Here is a 23,697-nt window from a genome sequence, read left to right as displayed (position 1 = left end):
CAGACTGTGGCGTACAGGTGAGTTTGGGTCCAAAATGGCATACTAGAAGGTGTGGGATTTGTTTATTATTCATTGCACTTGTGATTAAAAAGCTCAGCATCCAGGAGAGCTAAGCACTGCCACTCAATGTACATCGCCAACCATACACCCAGCATTCAAACCGAAAAACTGCTGATGACTTACTTAGCTGATGAGACACCAATGAACCTGTTTGATAAATATTTCAGGTAATTTGTTCATCAAAGGAATACTAGGGTGAGTTTGTGAATAACTCATAGCCCAGAAAATGTCTCACTCTACTTTGAGTATTATTTGGAATAAATTGTTTGGCCAGTTCTCATCTACGTTAGAAATTTCATATGCATTTTTGTCAGAAAATCCTGGAGTCTTACCCAAACTGACTTTAATGTTTTGTCAATATAAAAAGAACATCATTAACTGCAATTGCTCTCTTTTATTGCAGAAATATATAAAATATAGGTCTTGTACATGTAAATTTCTTCTTTATTGTCTGGTTATTTTGTTTTTCTCCATATGGGTGGCAGGTACCAATTATTGATTTTTAAAATTAGCAACAAGCATTTTAACATACACTTAAAGTAGTATTTTATGCGGGAGAGACAGAGAAAGAGAGATGGGGTGAAAATTACTGCAGCTGATTGTAACAGAAATAGCTGGAAGGGGCTTCTTTTTTCCTATTAGCACAGATTTCAGTTATATTACGCTGTCATTACCTCAGCATAAATTAACTATTATTCAAAACATTTCACACACAGCAGTTTATTGAAACAGATATTACTCAGTCTAAGTATCTAGTCATTCACTTAGAGAGATGCAAAGCTGAGCTTTCTAAATGTTTTAAACATATTGATAATGTGCCTCTTTAATGCCATTTTGAAGCCTGTGTACAGTATATCTATATTATTGTTTTCAATTTATGTCAAGAACAAAGTGAAGTTTTGAAGAATGCGTTCTGGGAAATAATCCAAACAGAATTATTACTTTATAAGCTAAACCCTGAAAATAACTGAGAACATTTATTTTAAATGTAACAGTATAACCTGTTTCCAAAACTGAAATTCTAACACACACTGGAGCTTCCTGAATACTATAAGCGAGACCTTTCAGTACGTCTGTTTTACCTACTTCCCCATCAGTCCCTTTTCAGCTTTCAGTTTTTTAAGGTTTGCCTGTTTTCTGAGGTAGTTCTTGCGTCCTGCAGTGGATAAATTGAAGGCTGGCAGATGGCTGGAGCCTCCTCATAACCACAATTTGTAGAAAAGAGAATGTGCTTTGCAAACCTCGGATCACTTTCTTAGGGTGGCAACAAGCCAGAGGATTTGTGATAGAAAGATGAAGCCGAGAGCAAAGAGATAAGCCAGCATTTACTTTTTGTTCAGATAAAAAAGAAAACCGCTAATGTTACATTACAACGTTCTTAACTTAATGCATTTTATTTCATTAACAAGGAAAGATTTTACTCATAGTTTTTCTGGGGTTGTTTTGACAAAGCAGAAGTAGAACATGAAGTCACAGTTTTAATTTTGTATATTTTTATATTTATAAAACAAGAACAAAATACGCATAGTAGATACTTCGGTTTACTGAGGCTATTCTGCATTCCAAGCAGTAAAAAATTTCTTCAGTGATCATATTTTATTTCAATAATAAACCAGAAGAAAAAAAGTCACAGCTAAAATGTAATCTTTAATGATTAAGTACCCTTTCCTCTTTTATTACTGCGAGCTTTCAGAAGGCCTGTTCTGTTGTTTGCTTTCCTGTTTTCCTCATTTTCCTTTGTGTTTTCCTACAGGGGATGTTCTTAATTGTAAAATAAGTAGAAATAAATATGATGTGTATGTTCTGTTTAATAGCTTTCTGAAACGAGTAAGTTATACTTCTGGCAGTGAAGATTACTCATTAGTTTAGCTATTAATAACGTTTATTTTCCACGACAATGATATTCTCTAGACTTGATCCTACACCTTCATTTATTTACTTCTACATCAAAAGATGTCAGTGTCCCAGTAGTTCAAAAGACTACCTGCTTATGATCATCTGAATTCTTGTCAACAGCTGGCCAAATTGCCATGGGGTATGAACAGTCGCTAACAGACCCTTTTTCCCTCATGTTTTGGTTGAACTTCATCATGAGCACGGTGTGTTACCCTATATGCTGTTTTACCAGTAAAATCTGAGAGAGTTCAGAGAAGAGCATCCTAGTGATAAGAGGACAGAGAAGACTGATTTATGAACAAGATTTCAAGAGCTTGACGGCAAATGATGGAGTGAAAGGGGACACGTAGCAGAAAGACAGGAATATGGAGAGTTGCTCATGCCAACTGTGATAGGGATATTACTTGGTGCCAGATTAACTAGAAGTTACAGGATCAAATTCAGACAGGGAAGTTCAGGCTTAGTGGCAGAAGAAGTTTCCTAAGGTCTATAGGCTGTAACTTGACTATACAAATCTCACAAGAGAAATTGTAGAAGCCTCATTAAATGGGTCATTTCAAACTAGAATGGACAAACACTGTAAAAATGACTTGTTAGGAAGAATGTACACTATGGGCAGATAGAAAAATTGGGACTTTTTCATCTGTATCTTTTACTCTGCTATGTTCTGTTATGGTGATAGCCGTGAGCATAACATGAACCCAACTACTTTGTCAGTAACTGCATTAATCTGTGCCTCTTATGATTACATTAACTTCCATCGTAACGCATTGCATCTTTTTTGGTTTAATTCAGGATTATCTTTATAAGTTTTTAATTTTGACAAATGAGTCGTTACTGTAGAAATCAATTTTTAAAATTGCTACATTATGGGTGGAAATTTTTCAAGACAGTTTAGCTCTTTGGAGTTCTTCATTGTTTAAATCTCTCTGTCAGAGGGGTTGGTCCTTTGCTGACTTACACAGATTAAAGTCAACAGGTTGAAAAAATGTGGCCAGTAGATATCCTGAGCACCTACCATGTATAGATTGCTATCCAGAATCATAGTTTACTGCATTTCCTCCAACCAAACCCAGCTGCATGTTATTTACACCAATATTACATTCCCTATTTTATTTCTTATATTGCCAATTTTGTCCAAATGTTACACAAAATACAAAATGTATAAACTTGTAGTAGTTTTACAGAATGCAATGCAAACATAAGAGCATTTCCTAAGATAGAAAGAGGACAGTATTGAAGAGGGAAATATAATTGAAGTGGAAGAAGAGTAAGGAAATAACTTGAAACATTTTTCTTAAAAAAGGGATCAATTCAGTTGACAGACAGAAAAATAATGAAAGAGGTGGGGCAATTTAAGAATTTTTGTTCTTTACAAAATCATTCCCTCCCAAAATAAACTTGTCATGCAGAAACTTTACATAAATTTACTGTTGATTTTAAAAAGTTTAACTGCAAATTTTTAAAGCTCACAATTTAGCTTTTAAAATAAAAAGCGTAGTTAAAACCAGCTGCAAGCATGCACTGTTAAAGCTCTTAGTCACAAAGAAAAAAAATTAATTAGAAAAGAGTGGATGAAGTTTCAAAGTTTCAATGAAGCCTCCTGCTGATTTGCTGTTGCATTTTTATGGATAGGATGCCTATGCTTAAAGGCCTCTGTGCTCCTAAAAATGACAATTAAAAACATATATGGTGTCTTAAACAAAACCAAAGGCAAGGAGAGCTAATAAATAGTATTAAACCTGATGTGGTCCCCAACAAATTCTCCCTTCTAACGGCATGGAGTAAAATTTCGCTCTGTGTAAGAGGCAGTGCACTATTCAGATGACATCAGCCTCCCTGAAAACCACGGGGAATAGCCCAATGCTACTTCCTTGGCTCCACTCCCAATTACTCTCCAAAGCACTTAACAAGTCTAGGGTACTTGTATTTTATTCTCATGCCGCTTAGTGTTTCCCTTCGTTCCGGTAGCTGTGCGGGTACCAGCAAAGCCAGGCTTTTTCTGCTTCTGTGGCCTTTCCTGGCTAGCAGAAGTCATGAGCCATTTGGTCACCCAGCTTGAAAGTTGTGGGTCCTTCAGAAATATTCATTCCCCCAGTTTCCTCAAAAATACCACTGCTTTTTTTGCCTGATGCATTGGCCTGTTGAGGGGTGTGAGTGGAGGTCAGATTGACCAGTTCTGCTTTCCAGACCTGGCTATGGAATAAGGACAGAGATGCTCAGTTTTGCTGTTTTGTCCAGACTAGAGATAGCACCGTGCCTCTTTCCCCAGGAGATCTTCATGAACAGTAGCAGTTTCCTCTTTCTTCTGCCTCAGTGGAGAGGAAAAGTAACAAGAGATTTTTCACAAGTACCTTCTCTGTTTTGAAGCATTTCTACTCGTGGACAATATCTGGAGTTTTATTACTGTAGGAATATGCAGGTATAATAATAACACTGTCTTCATTGCCACAGAATAACTAGCTTCTGCTTTGAGCTCAGCATTCTCATCATAAATGGTGCTGCATCAGTGATGTGCGAGCTGTTTGAATTTTTTTAAATATTCCTTTTAAATAATAGGAAAGCCAAAAGCACCTTCAATTTTTGCCCAGAATAAACCCCTGCATGAGCTGCACTGTTGAACTGAACAGGTCAAGGTGAGAAGCTTCTCTTCATGTCTGAAGAAAAGAAATAAAAATGAGAGATGAAGGAGGGGAAATGGAATTGCATGGGAAGATGGGCATTTACACAACTCCTGTCTTCTTGAGAGAGGAGAAAGAGGCCATGGTACAGTGGGAGCATGAGGAGCCAGGTGAACAACAAAGAGGCCAAGAGGACAAAAAGGACATTTAGAGCTCCTGATGCAGAGGAGGAGGAAGGGAAAGGGTTAGGAAGGCAGTCCTTGGGAACCTTATAGAAACAGTGAAGGAATTACCATAGGAACAGAGAGCTCTTGGTATGGTTGTTAATGCAAAGAAATGACGTTTGCAGCCTTCCCAGAGTTTTATGGGATTTTTTTTTTAGTCTTGACCTTTGGGACTTCTTTTTTTGTTAGTGAATTCATTGAGATATTGTATAATATAATCTAGTTAGGCATTGCTAAACAAAATAAACTTTATTTTAAATACTTTTGACTTGTAAAATTTAGCAGGTTTCTAAATGCAGTTGATGGTGTTTTGAAAAATACTGCTGTCAATTTTTAACTTAGCACAACTGGAACTTCAGGCTTTCTGGCTGTTACTCACTGCTTTTCACATGTGGAAACAATTGTAACATCCCAGACAGCAGCAGTGTTTTTTTAAAATGCCTGTAAATTTTAGTGACTGCCAACTAAGGGATGCTAATGACAGTTTTCATATAATTTTTTTATTCCTTCACTTCCTCTTTTGTAGACTTTGAAAATCTGTAGTGGTTCCAGTCAGAAGAGAAGCTACATTTAAAAATTCAGAGGATTTTTTATTTCTCACTCAAGGACATGTAACAAATTTATCTCCACTTTAGAAAAGCCTTGAAGTAACTTTTCATTATTGGAGATAATGTTCTTGGAATGCTAGGAGCCTTTTCAGAAAAGAATGTTTGTGTCATAAGTTTGCTCTGTTTCAAACAAAAAAAAAAATCCATCCCAAAGATCTAAAAACATAAATTAAGATTTCATCATCCTGGCTTGGATTTCATATGCAAAAGAGAAAAATAAATTAGTTAAAGGATGACATAAGGGAGAGGAGAGAAAAGGAAGCGCTTAGCTTAAAAGCAAGATATCCTGAGTAGGAGTGTCAAGAAGTGAGAGGTATGACAAACCTAAGACTGTAATGCTAGATTTAAAAAAAAAAATTAAAAAAAATTGAAAGATGCAGGCAAAGACAGCTTAAAGAGGAGTTTTGGTAATAACAAGAACTTGAATTTCTTGGAACTTGACACTGGCGACACAAACTCAAGAAGAAAGGAACAGTTTGGTCAGAATAGAAGATGATGGTCTGAGCAAGATCTTGCTAAGACCTAAGGGTGAGGATTCTCTCTTAGTAACAGGATTTATACCACAGGAGGCACATTGAGGCAAGGGAACTGGTTTGGTTTGGTTTGGTTTGGTTTGGTTTGGTTTGCAAATACTTGCTAGCACACATCTGCAATTCTGCATGTTGTGACGCTCTAATTACCATCATCCAAAGGAGTAATACAAGGTAGTAGTATCAACAGGGAAATTCTATGATGCAGATGTACATTTTAGTAATTTGCATTGCGGTATGAAGATGTCAAAGAGAAGCTTGTTCCATAGACCTAAACACTAGATGGGAAAGATCATCTGGATTGGCTTCTCACCCAACAAATCACATAGAGCTTTTGTCCATGTAAGCGTAAGTGTTGGTGTCTGAATAATGAAAAGAGGATATGGAAGTGTTTCCTTATATAGGTAGAGTTTATGTGATGAGAAATAATTTCAGTCAGTCACCTTAAATAATTATCATCCAAAATCAACAACGAAAATTCTTGTTTTAAAAGAAATGAGGGAATGAAGATAAATTGCTTGTCAGATTGAAAGGAATCCTTGTTTCTGAGGTTCTCCATTGCATAACAATAGGAAAATTATTTCAGAGCATTTATCAGTCATCTAAAAATAAAAAATCCTGATTGCCCAGGTTTCAAAACACTAACTATTTATGGCATGAAGTTACATATTTAATGAATTATTGTATCATGCTATTACATCTCTCACAAAAGTAACTTAGCAGTAAAATCTTTTCTAATGTGTTACTACTTAATGATCAAAGAAAGCAACATTTTCTTTTATAAACTTCATACAGATTTGGGAGAATGATGACAGAGCAATGGTTTCATTTGGCATGACATCAATGAACACACAAGAGTTTCAGTAAATGTTACCAATCTGTATGGGACAGGAATTATTACAAACATGAACATAAGAAATACAGTAGTTCAACTGAAGAAAATAATGGCATGAAATGAAAATAATAAAATGTTCTTTATATGAGAGCTGACATCATTGCTCTTTTCAGCTTCCTGAGGATGGGAGGTGGAGAGGGAGGTGCTGAGCTCTTCTCCCTGGTATCCACTGGCAGGACGTGTGGGAATCGTTCAAAGCTGCACCAGGGGAGGTTCAGACTGGACATTAGGAAGCCTTTCTTCACCGAGAAGGTGGTCAAACACTGAAACACGCTTCCTAGAGAGGTGGTCGATGCCCCAAACCTGTCAGTGCTTAAGAGGCATTTGGACAATGCCCTTAACAGCATGCTTTAAGTCTTGGTCAGCCCTGAATTGGTCAGGAAGTTGGATTAGATGATCATTCTAAGTCCGTTCCAATTGAAATAGTCTGTTCTGTTCTGTTCTATTCTATTCCATACAAAAGAGAAAAAAAATAGTTTTGAATGTAATTGTAAACAAAACTACAAATAAATATATGACTCTCTTAAGTTCCAGCCTATGTTTAGAGTTTTGCACAGCATTGACGCTACAAGCAAAGGGATGCTCCCTGTCTGCCTTGTATACAGGCAAACAGCAGGAAAGAAAAGGCAGCAAAATTGCCATGGGCTGGGAGCAAAACCTGCAGTTTTAAAAATTATCACAACTATAAAAAGTGATGAACTGAGCAGCGTGGCCGCAGGAGCCCCTATAACAACATAGTCCTTGTCAGAGGAATTGGGAGTTAAAGCTATTTGCTTTAGAGCATAATAGAGTTTGCTGTAGTTTTTAGTGTAATTTAATGAGGGAATTTCATTATATCAGTGGTAAACTCTTTGTTCCGGGCAAGAGTTGGAGGGATAGAAGAAAGAGGAAAACTGTAGAAAACTGGGTGGATTTTTTATTTTTTTTTCCTTCTGGTATAGTTAGGAAGGTGGGGGGAGCATTTGACTCCCTGACATCAGCCTTTTTCAGTGTAAGGAAGTTTTCTCTGATTTTCAGGGAGATGGGCTGCTAGAGGGGAAAAGGAAGTATTTGGGCTTGGGCACATGGGAACCTCGCACATGAGAGTATACCTGAAAGGGTAAGGGACACTCTCAGTTAGACCTCCCCAGCTGCAGGATACCCATCTTTATGGTATTTTTGCTTTACCTTCTCTGTTTCTGTTTGTGAGATGTCTTAAATTCATTTCCCATTTGCATTGTATTAATCAAATGCTTGCTTAAGCTGGCAGAGAGTTTAAAATATTTTTGTGTCCTGAGGGGCACATTGGATTACCAGGGGCAAGAATGGGAGAACTATAAAGGTGAAAGAGGGAAGAACTGGGTATCACAATTAGTAGCTTAATGAGGTAAATGTGAAACCTAAAAGGCACCGCTCCATGAGACAAGTAAGGTCACCGATGTGACTCATGCCTGTAAAGAGAAGGGGAGCTCTTACCTTTCGCATTCTCATTCCTCTCCTTTCACAGGGGAATGAGGAAGACGTTTGGGGTGGACTGACTCTGGGAGGAGGCTGAAGGTCAGCTCTAAGCCATTGGTCTTCTGCTGGGGGGCCATTTAACTGCGTGTTGGATCCAATGAGATGCCTCCTGTGAGGGGAAGGAGCTTAAGGTTGCCCCTTCTCCATTGTTAAATTAATAAACTACTGACCTGTGGAGAAAATCCATTTCTGTGCCCATCTTTCAGTCCCTTGAGTATCCTGATTAAATAACCAACTGTATTGAAGCCTCCGGACTAGTTGAGTCATTGCTCGTCTTTAAACTACAGCACTTCTTTCCTCCAAACATACAATAATAAACTGGAAATCAATACTCTTAACCTAGCTTATCAAAAGTCCTGAAGATAGAGATGCTGTTTAACAGCTGTAGATGCAAATGAAAAAGCAGTATCTCGCACCACTCGTACAAAACAAAAACATTTTCAAGCTGCTTATGCTCCCCACCAAAGGGCTGTCAATCACGTTTGCTCTGGAGAAGACGGTGCTTGGGGGCTGTTGAGTGTGCTGGCTGCATGGGCGGGAGAGCACATAAAGGATTCCTTTCTTCACTTGGATGCAAAAATGAAATAAACTTTCAGGAAAGGCAGAGATGGATGACTGTTGCTGTGGTGCATATTTCTCAAATGCCTATGGATTTTGGCTCTTCATTGGGCTCACTCCCTGTGCACAGGGGGAAGTGGATTGTGGAAAAACCTGGATGTGGTACACAAGAGGGACAAAACACACCAGGATTATGGGAGTTAGTAATAAAAAGACTGAATATGTAAAAAAAGTAATAAAACCAGAAAAACTTAGATAATACATGTTTTCAAAATTTTAACTGATTATGGTAGTAATCAGTGAAGATTAATAAAACAAGGCTACTTCACATAGGAATAAAAGCAGTGTATTACTATCTGCAGTGCAGTCTGGTTTTAGGAATTTCTTTCTTCCCTTCATGATTCAAAATAAAAGTGCTCACACTTTTATATTTCTTGTGTTATGTAGTCACCAGGCATCTCTCTCAGCGAAGAGGAGTTTGCAAATGAGGTGGAACATTAATATATTCCTTGGTGATTTTGCCTGCATTTCTGAAGAACTTTTTGTTGTGGTTTAACCCCAGTTAGCAACCAAGCACCATGCAGCCTCTCGCTCACCCTTCCCCCCTTGGTGGGATGAGGGAGAGAATCTGAAGAGCAAAAGTAAGAAAACTCATGGGTTAAGAGAAGAACAGTTTAATAATTGAAATAAAATAAAATAATAATAGTAATAACAAATTGTAATGAAAAGGAAAACAACAAGAAAGAGAGAGGAACAAAACCCAGGAAAAACAAGTGATGCAACTGCTCACCACCTGCTGACAGATGCCCAGCCCATCCCCAAGCAGTGATCACTGCCCCCCCAGCCAACTGACCCCAGTTTCTATGCTGAGCATGACATCATATGGTCTGGAATAGCCCTTTGGCCAGTCGGGGTCAGCTGTCCTGGCTGTGCCCCCTCCCACCTTCCTGTGCACCTGGCAGAGCAGGGGAAGCTGAAAAAGTCCTTGACTGGTGTAAGCACTGCTTAGCAACAACTAAAACATCAGGGTGTTATCAACATTATTCTCATACTAAATCCAAATCACAGCACTTACACCAGCTACTAGGAAAAAAATTAACTCTATCCCAGCCAAAACCAACACACGTTTTTAGAGAAGTATGTTAAAAAATAAACTGCTTCATGACTTATCATTTTTGCAAATGTATGACAAAGAGCAAAAAACCCCCTTCACTTTTGTGGTATTTTGGATGAGTCAATTCTAGCATTTTCATTTAGATTAGGACTTTGCTTCTGAAATGAATCCACTGATCATCCCTAGTTGCCATGCTTTCATTCACACTGCAGAGTAGTTGTGAAGTGTGTGAATTGGCATCTGAGCCACAGCAGCAGCATGGTCCAGGGGTGCAGGTAGCAGAGCACAGCTGATGGAGGTCTGCAGCCCATGCTGGAGCCAGCCTGGGGGAAAACCCTGCAGTGGGCATGGTTTCAGCATGGGTTCCACAAGACCAACTCTTCAGCTCTGCAGCTCTGCTCCTATTGGGTTACAATGCTTGCTGTTGGAGACACTGCCTTTGACCACTAAAATAGTTCTTATACCCGAAGAAACAGATTGCTTGAATTCTTTAATGACAGATTTGTGTTTCTGTCAACCAGAACTGAGAAATAAAAAACAAATACTTTGGTAGGCTGCATAATGAGCAAAGCAGATGTATTGAACCCTTCATTCCACGAGAAGCTGACACTAAGGACTGATCTGCCAAGTTTCAGGGGAGCATCCCAGTATCCTTGTGAATATACAGTGTGCCTTTAAGCATTAAAATTGGAACCAAATGATTTATTTCCTTTGAGCAAGATATATTTAGGATATCACATTGTAACTAAGGTTAGTATCATTCATAAGATTGTATGATTATATGTGTTGATTTCTTGGCAAAAAATGTATGTAAACATATAGTATGAATCCCTATATATCATTGTTAGATGGACAATATTAAGTGCTATGAAGTTGTGTTTTGCTTGATTGCATAAATCAGGATGTGTGAGATCAACTCATTTTAACCTTTGAGTTGCCAGCAAGTTTGCAGATATTTTTTCTTTCCTTGTTCTGACCTATGATTATCAAATAATAGGCTAAGACCCATTTTATCTTTCTGCAATACATGGTCATATCCTAACAGATACTCCCTGAAGTGTCTGGAGTACAAATCTCATTTTATGTGTATTAAAACCAGTAGGGAATCTCAAATCTGCTCACTAAATAGCTCTTCTGCAACACCTGATTAAGAAAGTGAAAACTGATATAATTGCCATTTTGCTGTTCCAAAAGCGTTAAATCTGGCAGCCGCTGAATTCCTGGCTTATATTGTTTCTTAGACGAAGGGCGTTTGAAGGTGAAATGAGAATAAACTTTATTTTATTAACATTTGTATTAAGTTGACTAGAACGTGTGTCTCAAGGAGTGGTGTAGCACTTTGCACACAATACTCAAGATCTGATGGGAGAAAAGGAATCAATTTAGAATGAAATGCTTAAGACCATTAAATAAATCTAAAGTTTGATGATTTACAGTTCCAAGAAAAATTGTGGTGTACACTTACCAGTTTTCAGATTAATTTCAGATACAGCCAGAGTTCTCGTGTGAGCAAATCAATGCATGACATTATTATTCACAGATCTGTTCTTTACCTGCTTTTCATTTTGTGTCAAGTGGTTTGATAGGAGGCAGCATTAGGAATACCCTTGGGCCAGTCACTTTATCTCTGTATGCTTATGTTTATCTTCTGTGTAAGCTTTGACAAGTTTTTTCTGTCCTTTTTAAGTGTTGTGAGCTCTAGAGAGGAGTATGGGTTGTAACTGTGCACAGCTGTGGTGGTGTGCGGACTGTAGTCTCAGTGCAGTAGTTGAATATTATGGGTATTTTTAAAGAAACATTGTTTGGTTTCTTTAATGCTTCCAAGAACTGTCAGTTTTACAAATGGTATTTTTGAAAGAAAAGGATAACATTACTGTCCATGGGGTGGGGGAGAGGCTTTGTAAGTGCAAGCCAGCGAAAATATTCAGTATTCTCTGAATATCAAGGTCTTGATTCTGCATTACTTCTGGTTACAGAAGGACGCGGCATTAACTTAAATGGGCTAAAATTACGGGCGCTTAAAGTATGTAAATGAGTATTTACCAGGACATCTTCAGCTGTAAAATAACAGTTGCTTTTGACGGTTGTGTTTTAAGTGTCCATTCCCCATCATCTGAAAAATTCATGCTGGTTTATTATCGTATTCTGCTTCTCATTCCCTTCCCCTGTTACTGGGAGGCAAAGCCAGCAAAGGTTCCGTGTGCAGAATTTACAGCCAAACAATCACAATTTGCCAAGACTGGACAACATGAAAGTAAATGTGTAAATTAGAACTGGGCTGCACTGAAAAAAAATTTAATAATTCATTTCAGTGTGCCTGCGAGAGGACAGAAGTATCATTTAAGGGATCACTATAAACGGTGGGAGATGAAGAGCTGGGTTTTGTTCAGTATTGCTGCCAAATACAATTCACACTCTTATTTCAACACAGAATTCTTTCAAAAATTAAAATTAGATTAACCTTGATAATTATTTGAAAGAAAGAAAAATGGAAATTACTTTTCTCAAAATACTATCGACAGATCTGCATAGAAGCATAGATCATGCAGTCCCTGATATTGTTGATATCAGTCTTTGTCATTTTGAAAATGAAATTCACAAACAAGTATAATTTCCTTTCCTTCTCCCCGCCAACCAAATATGTTATACAGTACCGAATGTAGTAGAAACTACTACCTTTGATTTGACTTGAAGTGAATTTTGTATTGCTGTATAAAAAGTGTCTGCATGAGTGAAGGTATCTACACACTGTGTAAAGAAATACTGGTTATATGCTACACATGGATAGCTGTTGCATAGACATGTACACACGTACACACATACACCTACACAAAGGCATTGGTTTTGTATAAAATGACACTATGATTTAAAAATAATTCATCATGAAATTAGGCTAATAAAACCCGAGATGCTCACCAGTTCCCGAGAATCATGCTGTGCCTCAGAGACTAAAGTCTGCTCTGAATTAGTCAACAAGCAAGAAATCACCTGTACCGGGATAATTACAGCATCAAATGCGCTAGTGCTACAATCCATTGAAAGTCCTTCAGCCGCTTGACTGGACTTTGCATTAAGTTTCTTTTTCGGCTAATGTTTGTTTGTGGTATTCCATTATATACCTGTCAATCTAGGGCATCAAGAGTGGTGGACATTAGTGACCTGTTAGGAAATCTCTCTCTAACATCTGTTCTTGCATCTATGCTGTGAAGCGAAGGAAAACACAGATTGGCCTCTTGGAATTACAAAATATGTAGATTAAAAGGATTCTTTTGTATCATGAAGTATTTATGGTGCTTCTCACCATTTTACGTCAGAAAGAAATAACATAATTTACCAAGATAGTCATGGTTTTGGTGTTTTGTCATGTTTCTTGTGTGGTAGCCAATGAAAAATTCATGAAGCTCGCAAGAAAAATATTAAGGGTCAGTAGTGCAGGGTACAGTATATATATAGGTACATAATGCACAGTGCATTTCAAAATCTGCCAGTTTGGTTTTCTATGAATGCTTTATTCTTGATTTTACAAGGTCAAATAAAATAGTACCTGTCTATTTGAAAAATAAGGAGTGGTCTTTAACAGTGTTGCTTTTATAAGCAGCAATCTTTTGCCAGAGTTTTTGAGAATATGTCTTAAATGTATTTTTGTTTGAATGAACTGTTTGACTAGCGGAAGCATCTCGGTATATGGGCTGTATTCTACTACCTATTGAATTACTCCAGATTTATTCTGAAAGTAGATTTAAGTCTTGAAGAATGCACTGAAACTGCTAAGTTTTCATTTCAAACTGGTGAAGCCTGAAAGCCCATGAAAAAATGCACTAAAGTTAAGCATGAAATAAATACTCAGTGAATGTATGCAGCTTGGAAAGATTTTTACATTAGTCTGAATGTGCCTGGCAAGACTTGTTTCTGGCATTTTTTTGGCTTAACCTACTAAATATTGTTGTTGAAATAGTAATTATTTTCATTTTATTATATTTTATCCATGAATTTTGTTTCTCAGTTTGCTTTTCTTTCCCCCCATTTAAGATTCCAGAGGCTTATTTTATTAGAGATCCTCATACTTTCCTCCTTACAAAGGACTTTATTAAGGTATATATGTTCTTTTTAGTGCAAAAAAAAGCGCTCTCAAGACCTGAACTGCATGTCCTCACAGGTTAACATTTTCACATATAACGCCAGTTACTGGAAATGAGAATGGTTAGTTGGTTAACTGAAGCATGCTTGAAAGGAGAAGCAAAGCTTGTCTACAAAATACTAACACTTGGATGAGTCTGCAGCCTGGGAGGAGAGCACCGGGTGAATTTTCTGGACTTTTTTCATGGCTGACTTGGGATATGCCTGCATTGTCACACAGTGTGTTGACCTCTCTCCTTGATGCATATTGCTCATGACAGTCCCTCTCCCTTGCCCGCAGGCCATGGAGGCGCAGATACAGAACTTTGGACAGACGCCATCGCAGTTGCTCATTGAGCCCCATCCACCTCGGAGCTCTGCCATGCACCTGGTGAGACATAACTGCGGGCTGGGAATGCATTCCCTTTGAACCTGAGGATCCTTTGTAGGTCATAAAGTACCCATTTAAGCAACACTTTTCATGCCCTCCGTTGCCCATGCAGCCGTACTTTCTCCTGGCAGAAACGGCTCCTAGCGCTCTAGCAGAGCAAGGTGGAGGTTTGAATGTCTTTAGCTTCCTATCGTCCTGGCTTTTCCTGTCTAATATTGTATAAAAAGGCCCTATCTTCATAAATATACACTCGATAAATACATATTTACATTCTTATTTCTGCAAGTAGTGGGAATGACTGCAGGCCTTTCTTAGAGTGAGCATGTTGTTTTGTTTTGTTTTGTTTTGTTTTAAAGGATACGTTGTTCAGGGCTGATTTATGAACAATGCCTGCTTGACAAAAATAAACTGTTGAATAGAGTTCAAATTGTACTGGAATCCTCCCGCCTCTTCCCCCGGGAGAATACAATGTGTATTTCAAATTTCAATTTGAACTTCGAAATTCATTCCCAGCACATTCTTCTGTATGCTTCTTGCGGAGAATTGTATGAAATAGCCAGGCTGAACGAGACAGAGCTCTGTTCTCCTCAGTGCCTTTGACTAAATGCTTAGAGCTAGATATTTGCCTTTAAGTTTTGTAAATTGACAGTAATACGTGCAGTAGTGTCAATCATTTTATCTACCAACAAGGAAATCACTATCTAGTTGTACACTGCGAGAGTGGGAATCGATCTGGAAGTGTTAGCTGTGTTTTTTTAAGTAATGTGTAGATGCCAAATGTACATGATATTTATTTTATATTCTTAAGATATGGATAATGTATTTTTAATAATGATTTAAAGTGAAAGGATTATTTGAACTTCCAGAAATGATTCTATTTGTTATAACAGTGGTTGAAAAAAAATAACATTAAACCCAGTCCTTAATAAGAGTATTATTGTCCATGTACAGAAAACCTGTGTCACTTGTAGAATCACCAAACAGGTTTATAATTACTTACAGACTCCCAATAAGTATATCCTTTACATAGAATTAAATTGTCTATGTTTGGAAGTGCTGTATTTCATATAAAATATTCGTTAAGAAAAATATCTGTCAGTTTTTGAGTCCCTCTTAAAATTTCTTTTTTCAACTGTTTTCGTTTATAGCATTTATATTTATAACATGTTAATTGATTAACTCTTTTATTTGACTCGTATTTCTATTGTATGAATATTAACTGCTGTATAATTTTACATTTTACTGTATATTAATGAATGCTAATGGTCATTTTGTGCCCTGTAACAATAACCCATACCATACCTATTCTCTGCTTGCCCTCGTGTAATGATCCAATAATAGCTTGTGATCTTGCTCTCCTCCATCACTAGTGTAGACACGCAGGTAGCGTTGTTTTCCCTGTATGTGCACATGCTTGCCTGCTCTTTTTTAACCTCGTTTTCCCTCAGACCTCCTCACTAATTGTGTTATCCCTTCTGTTTTCTTCTGCTCTCTTCTCCTTTCTACTCAACAGTGTTTCCTTCCACAGAGCCCCCTCATGTTTAAAGATCAGATGCAGCAGGATGTCATCATGGTGCTGAAGTTCCCATCAAATTCCCCTGTCACACACGTGGCAGCCAACACGCTGCCCCACCTGACCATTCCTGCCGTGGTGACTGTCACCTGCAGCAGGCTGTTTGCAGTCAATCGGTGGCACAACACAGTCGGTAGGTTCTCACGGGCACATTTCATTCAAATTTGAAGACCTTAACTGTGCAGCTTTAATTTCGAGTGTAATTTAGCTAGATGTGGGTTAATCTCACTTACCTGCTTGTGCACAAAAATGTACTGTTTTTTCTGGCTTGTGTCAAATAATCAGAGCTTGTGTTTTCTCTGGTGTCATTCCTAGAAACACTCTCCCTAACAGCAGCACATCACCATGGCAGCCAATCGATTTGTGGTTACATCAGGATCAGCCTTTGATATAATGCTTTTCAGGAGAGTGCTGCTGTTCTTGACACAGCCAATATTAATATGTCCCAGGTCTCAGGAATACAAACTGGCATGCTAGATAGCGTACATCACTGTCTGCTGCTTGAGAGAGATTTCAGGTCTGTCCAGGAGCTTGTCATAAGCCTTCCCCTGGGTCACCATTAGATAATGCGGGACCTTAAGCAAGCCTAAGCAGCTGGACACTGAACTATTCCAAAGTTTACTTATTCCCTCCCAAAAGCCCATTCAATGAGGTCATCCCAAATTTCCCTTCCACCCCCCCTGTTCACCTCTCCCTATTGCTGCTAGAAGTGTCCTGTCTCCTCACCTGGACGTGGACATTCTGAGTTTGTCCCAAGGATTGCTAAATAGGTGGTGAGGCCATGAGCTAGTGCCCTGCTTGGGAATGGACAGGTTTCATATTCAAAGGTAGCTTCCTGCTGTGATAGCTCTTACCTTACAGCATCAGGAAACTTTTGAAGGTTTCTCACCACCTGGGAAAACCAAGAAGGTACCTGGTGTTTGAGAGTGTGACTCAGTAGCTGACTCAGGAACTTTGTAGGGACCAGGCAAAAACCAAAAAATCCTCCCCTTTTTGCAACACAGGCGAACACGCTGGACAAAATAGGTCCTTCTGCAGAGGGATTTGTGAGATTTAGCCTAGATGTCTACCTCTCCAATAGACTTAAATGTAAACATGTCCTCAGTAAATAATCCAAGTCAGGTGAAATTGTTCCCACCTCTTATGCACAAGGCTGTCCAAAGACCGATGTTAGAAGCAATAATTAGAGGAATGAATGGGAATTCCCTTATAGGAATGCATTAGAGGAACTATCAGAGCAAGTAAGTTAATAGCACTCTGAGTTCTTGAATAGTAATATAAGGTTTAGTATGACTTTTATTCTGAACATTTGAATAATGTTAGCATGAATATAAAAATTTCACATAGATTCAGAATGTTCCTGTTCTCTCAAACAAACAGGATAGGTCCATCTACAGAAATGTACACACAGAGCACCTTTACTGTTGCGGGATGTATGTGGAGCTTAATCATTAAGAGTTTATACACAGTGAAAGGCATTTGCATAGCAATCTCACAGTAGAATCAAATGAATCTAAGTTAATACCAGTAAAGATCTGTCCCAAACTGGTTTGATTTTGAAAGACGAGAGAGAAAGGAAGGAAGGAGAAGTTCTCAGAGCAGTGGTTTTCAGAAGCTGACAGGGCCAGCTGTAGACTGTGTTTTCCTTTACCTCCTCCAGTTGTCTGTTGCACTGGTAGAAAATAATTATTACAGTCATTAGTGAAGAGTTCCTGATCTGTAATACAAAGCAGAAACACTTGAAACTGGTAAAAGCTGTGCCCATGGGAATTCTTGTTCAGCCTAGTCAGGAAACTATGCACTTTTCTAACCTGGATTAGGATTTATCTATTCAAATGCCCTCTCAGTGCAATTCCTTTTAACTGGGGATTGAGACAGACATCATAAAAAATACAGCGCTTCACCATGTCTTCAAGCCTGCATCATTATCTTTGATCTTCTGAAAGCAGTGGAGTTTGAAATATGAAGTAAGCCACACAAGGCCCACAGACATAACGATCTCAGTCATTAGTTTGCACTCGGGAGTTTATTCTCCAGAACTCCGCAACTTTTATGGAGGATATTCTTGTGCAATATGGCAGTTTTCACACAAAAATTGCATTTTCAGTAGTGGCCATTGTGATTTATAGGACAGGGAAGTTGCTCAGGAGAGTCAAAGCAATGCTATCCTTGCGTGAGCGCAAATAACACTAAATATGGAGCCACTGATAAACAGCTTAGTGACTGCTCAAGACAGAAGTAATAAGAATAATCTTGGCAAATTTACTGTAGACCACATTTTCCCTGCTAAAAACTCTAGATAAATCCATGAAAAGGTCCAAGTTTCTGTCACTTACAGGTTTCCCTATATAAGAAACTCATAACAATGTTTAATCCAATTATTTTTCTTTTCTGTGCTATTATTAGATCTCACCCAGGCCTCAAATGTAAAAAATTCTCTGTTATACTATTTTAAATGAGTTATTTAATGAATGTTTGCGGCTGCAGAAATTGTGATAAAATTAGCAGTCACACATTTATAGTTACTATTACATAACTGAAGAATTAACAATGCATATTTCTGTAGCACAAAGGAAGGAATCTTAAAAGATTTATAGAACAAGTAATAGTAAGAAGTTACTTTTTTATATATTATAATCCTATAATGCAGTTTTAAACCTAGAAAAAAAATATATAAAAATATAGGCAACAAGGTTCCTATGTGCTTTATTCTTCCTTTCATGTTTAGGCCTTCGGGGAGCCCCAGGATATTCTTTGGATCAAGCCCACCACCTTCCAATCGAAATGGATCCATTGATTGGTATGTCAAGATGAAAACGTAGCGATATATTTGAAAACAGCATTTTCAAGAATTATTGATTAAGCTATATTTGTATATTATGCTTCATTTAACACGGGAGATAGGAAAATATTTATTCTTGTCAGTCCTGGAGAACTAAAAGCATTAGCTATTGATGCTGAATGAATTACAGGAGTGCTATTTGTTATTAACATCACCAGCAATTGGTATTTAAGAAACAACCAATTAAGTCAGTTACATTGTCAGCCCATATCTATAATTCTGTTCTCTTATCAGGTCACATTAGTAAAATAACGTGTGAGGGTTTGGTAGAGTTCACATATTTTCATTTCTTACAGCCAGCACTGTGCATATCAGTGCAGATGCAGATCCATTTCTTTTCATTCAATTTACAGTTAGGATTGTTTGGCATTACGACGTTAATAAAGAAAAGGATGGATTTAAAATTGATTCATGATTTTATTTTTTAAATCCAAAAGCATTCGAGAAAGTGAAGTATTTTGAGAAATAACATCTGCTTAAACCATTAGAGAGATTTCAGGACTTGTATTTCTAATGGTCTTAAGTTCTCGTTAATTGCAACTATTTGCTTAGTGGTTGGTTGGTCGTTTTTTTGCAGTAGGTATGTTTTTGAGACAGAAATTGTGGATAGGGAAGGTTCTTAGAGCATATATTGGCATGTCGGTGAGAAAAAAAATGCATTTTTAAACATCTCCAGATGAAAAGTTTCTCTTCCGTCTGTGTCAATATTAGCGGTTGAAAGATTTATATACAGGTGCCTCAGGAGAGTTAGCTTTCTCATTCTGTATGCTTCATTTGCTCATATAATGACAATGGTTTTCTCTTCAGATTTTCCTCTCAAAAACTAGGGCACAACGATTGTGCCCACCTGTTCTGGAAATTTGAGTAATTTTTTCTTCATTGTCTTTCAATGGATGGACATAGAGGGTCTGGTAATTCACATACGTGTTCTTGGAATGTACACAAACATGGTATTAACTCCTACAAGCAAATCTAAAATCGGGGTGTTTTTTTGGTTGAGTCTTATTTCATGCACTTGTGTGCAATTTAAGTGAAATAGCCAAAAATAGGTAGGGACAAAAGAAATTTCAGAATATTATCTGCATTATGTTGTGTTTCTACGGTAGCAGAAACACATCTCTCAGAGTGAGTCTTATCTCACTTAACTTCGATTATCTGAAGTTAGTTGTCAAGATTCCCTCCATAGCTACTGTAGGAAGAGAAACTGCCCTCTGGAGTTGTCTAGCACTTGGGCAGCTTTTACAGCGTGAGATGATTTGCCACATGAAGCAATTTCTCTCTCTCTAGTGAGTATAGAGGGAGCGTAGATAATTAACTTAGAATACATAAGGAACTTTTGGAAAGTTAATATTAGGTGAGAGGGAGCACACCTGTATTGTATTGCCAGATCCTGTCTCCTGTGCGTCACGGGAAGCAAATAGCAAATTAGCTCCATCTGACAGAGAGGGTGGTGGGTTTCTGCATGAGCCATTCCTTTTCCCTCAGTCTGGGGGAATTTCTAGGTGGCATTGCCTCTTTTAACATTAACCAGTGTGACCTGGCTCCCTGCTTGAGGAGTGGATGAGAAGACAGTGTTAAAAAAAAGCGCATTCAATTTAAATTGCTTCATTGGTTGAATCCTTACGTCTTTGATCTGGTTAAGCTCCTGCAGGTAGGGGGGATGTCAAGGTCACACAACACAAGCTGGGATATTTTCTGTAGGAGAGGTACCAACCAGCAAGAATTGACTTTCTGCAGTATTGTTAGTGTTGACTTGGGATTTTAAATGGACTTCCATCGCTTTCCTGTAGTTTAGTTTGCTTTTGGAGAGTACTTCAGCAGAGCACTTAAAATACTACCTCGTATTATGCAGCGCATTAGGCAGTTTATGAGAAATCTGTACATCTGTAAAACCTTTTGTCTTATTCAAAGGGAAACCAGAAATCTCACAATAATTTTGTATTTCTGACACCCATATAGACAGCTCTAAGTGTTCATATTCAAAATGCTTACTCAACAACAAATTCACAGTTCATTGAAAGTTAAATGTATTCATTTTCTCCTGTAAGTGGATGACAGGAAGGTGTTGGAATGGCTTACTTGTAAAATGTGTTTTGCATTTCGTTACAGCCAATAACTCTGGTGTGAACAAACGGCAGATCACAGACCTTGTGGATCAGAGCATCCAGATCAATGCACATTGCTTCGTGGTCACAGCAGATAATCGCTACATTCTTATCTGTGGTTTCTGGGACAAGAGCTTTCGAGTTTATTCTACGGAAACAGGTGACCCTAAATACAACCACCTGATTCTCACAATGTGGACAGTTGTCTTAGTACTGCCATAGCTAATGCCTGCGCTTACCCCTTAAGGGCAGTTGATAAAATCCTTCATTATTGTTTGAGCAGAACAGCTTTAAGATGCCTTTTTTATTTTTTTTTGGAAGATAAAGGATGTAAAAGGAAATGTAAAAGCATACAATTTTGTTAGTGTAACTTTCAAAAACCATAGCTGTATTCAGGGAATCAATCATATCAAAAGGATCAACATTTTTGTTACAATATTTTCATGGCTCTATTGTTTAAATCTCTGTTTATTTCATGTAATAAGGAAGGAGGTTGCACAGCCTGCTACCAGGAACCCATATTTTCTTTCTTTGTCTGATTGCTTAGCCTGATATCATTCAGTATATTGCTCAAAACTGATTACAATAATAGAAAGAAGGAGGTGATGTTCATAGTAAACCTTAGTTTGACATTAACATAGAATAAATACACATTTTTAATATAATAATGTAGCACCATTATGGAAAAGTTCATGTGCTGTCTTATGCATATCATTCATGAAATTCACAAATAGTCTTCTAACACCATTGCTTAAATACTGATGGAGCAGTAACTCCACTTAATATTCAGTGACTGCAGCACTGACTTGATTTTCAGAGATAAGGGTTAGGCTATGGATTGACACGGAGCACAGCCCTCAATAGGAACATAAAAAGAGGAAAAAAAAATTATCTTTGTGATATTTTAGTTTTGTTGTAGCACGTAGTGAACTCTACGGGCCATGAGACAAAAATTACATTTGAATTGAATATTTGTTAATGATTTAGTTAACGATTTCTAAATGCTGCAAGTACTTTAAAAACTGAATTTGTATCACTTTGCACTCCCACCAGGAAAATTAACTCAGATTGTGTTTGGCCACTGGGATGTCGTGACTTGCCTTGCCAGATCCGAGTCCTATATCGGTGGTGACTGCTACATCGTGTCTGGGTCTCGTGATGCTACGTTGCTGCTTTGGTACTGGAGTGGCCGACATCATATTATAGGTGACAATCCAAATAGCAGTAAGTATATCCTGTAAAAAACACCTTCCTGAGAGGTCCTCCGTCAAACCTATTCATTTTTAGCATTCCTTCTGTCAGCTTCAGAACATATTACCAAATCTATCAATTACTTCACTTACAGGTTGAAAGTTGGTATAAGAAGAGCACCGCATGCTAAGCAATTCATTGAGTACTAGCCAAAAAAATGTTTAAACAGTCTGTGCATGGTAACAGATAATAGTATGGGAGTAATTCTTAAATTCATAATTGCCTTTATCACTTAGAGCATCATGTCATCATAAACTAGAACAAGATGGTTATGGCCTTTAAGTGACAGGACATATATCACTATATTTTGACTCTCCTTTCCCCAGAAATATTTTTTGGCATTTTAACATACTCTTTTTGTGCTACAGCATGCTATATCAGCTGCTCGCCTTTTCAAAAAAGGAATGTCTCACATGCCATGGAATTAAATGAGTCTCGTTGAGAAAGGTCTTTCTATAGCAAGCAAACCTTTGGAGAAGCAATGTGACTGAATGAAAATAGAAAAAAGATAAAATGTCAGGAAGAGTTTACATTTCATTTGCGGGGGACTAAATATTAGTGCATTGCAGGTGAAGGGAACATAGTAATAATAATAATAATAATAATAATAATTTATATAGGAGGGTGCTTAAAGTGCACTACTAATTTACAAGGTCCCTCCACCAAAGCCAGAAATGTGACCACAGCTAAAGACAAGAGCAACTTTTATCCATATACTGGAGCTGTTTTGTACAACACTAAATCCATGCACATTTTCCTTTAAAGCAGGTTCTGAATTCTGATGATTATTTTCAGCACAAGGATAATGCATCTTTAGATAAACGTAGAGGAATCCATCACTATCAGTTTTGATCTCTGTTTCAAGTACTGACTGGAGGCAGTTGTAGACCTGTCAGCTACAGACATCGAAGTGAAAGTATTACTTCAGCTGAATGTCTTGTGGAAAAGTGTTTTATTTGTTACAAAATACATAATTTGTTAATTTCACAGCAGCAGGTTTTTATTATGTTTTAATTTTCTTTAATTTGTCTGTGAGTAAAGCAAAGGAGAGAGATATGAAAACCTCACTTTCTTACCTGGCTTTCTTTTGGTTTTATAGTGCAGAGAGAATGGAGGGATAAAAAATATTAAATTATATTCCCATAACATTTTTTTCTAATTTTTATGTATATTCCATGGCATTTTTAGCACTTAATTCTCAGATAGGGAGAAATTCAGTCTGAAAAGGAATTTCATTTCAGGGCACTCTGTTTAGCTTGATGCTGTTTTGCTTATTTGGATATCTGTGTGCTTCACATCAAGTACTTTCTGTGCTGAGAGTCAGAAAAAAGTAAGAGCTTGCTCCTTTCATTGAATTAAAAATGTAAGACTTTTCCTTTACGTCCTTTGATTATGGGGGGCTTGGACAGTCTTGCC

General features: G+C 37.7%; 1 protein-coding gene across 1 annotated transcript in view; it reads left to right on the top strand.

Annotated features, from left to right (window-relative positions):
• Positions 1–23,697, top strand: part of NBEA (neurobeachin) — a 513,899-nt gene that overhangs the window by 473,554 nt on the left and 16,648 nt on the right. Inside the window, 6 exon segments of the mRNA XM_035900172.1 lie at positions 14,033–14,095; positions 14,421–14,510; positions 16,024–16,216; positions 18,812–18,883; positions 21,035–21,190; positions 22,084–22,254. Of these exon segments, the coding sequence (XP_035756065.1) occupies positions 14,033–14,095; positions 14,421–14,510; positions 16,024–16,216; positions 18,812–18,883; positions 21,035–21,190; positions 22,084–22,254 (745 nt within the window).

Source organism: Egretta garzetta, unplaced genomic scaffold (genome assembly GCF_000687185.1).
Source record: "Egretta garzetta isolate BGI_Z169 unplaced genomic scaffold, ASM68718v1 scaffold40, whole genome shotgun sequence".
Taxonomy (NCBI): domain Eukaryota; kingdom Metazoa; phylum Chordata; class Aves; order Pelecaniformes; family Ardeidae; genus Egretta; species Egretta garzetta.
Note: the sequence above shows the minus strand (reverse complement) of the source record. Positions and strands in the feature narration are given on the sequence as shown.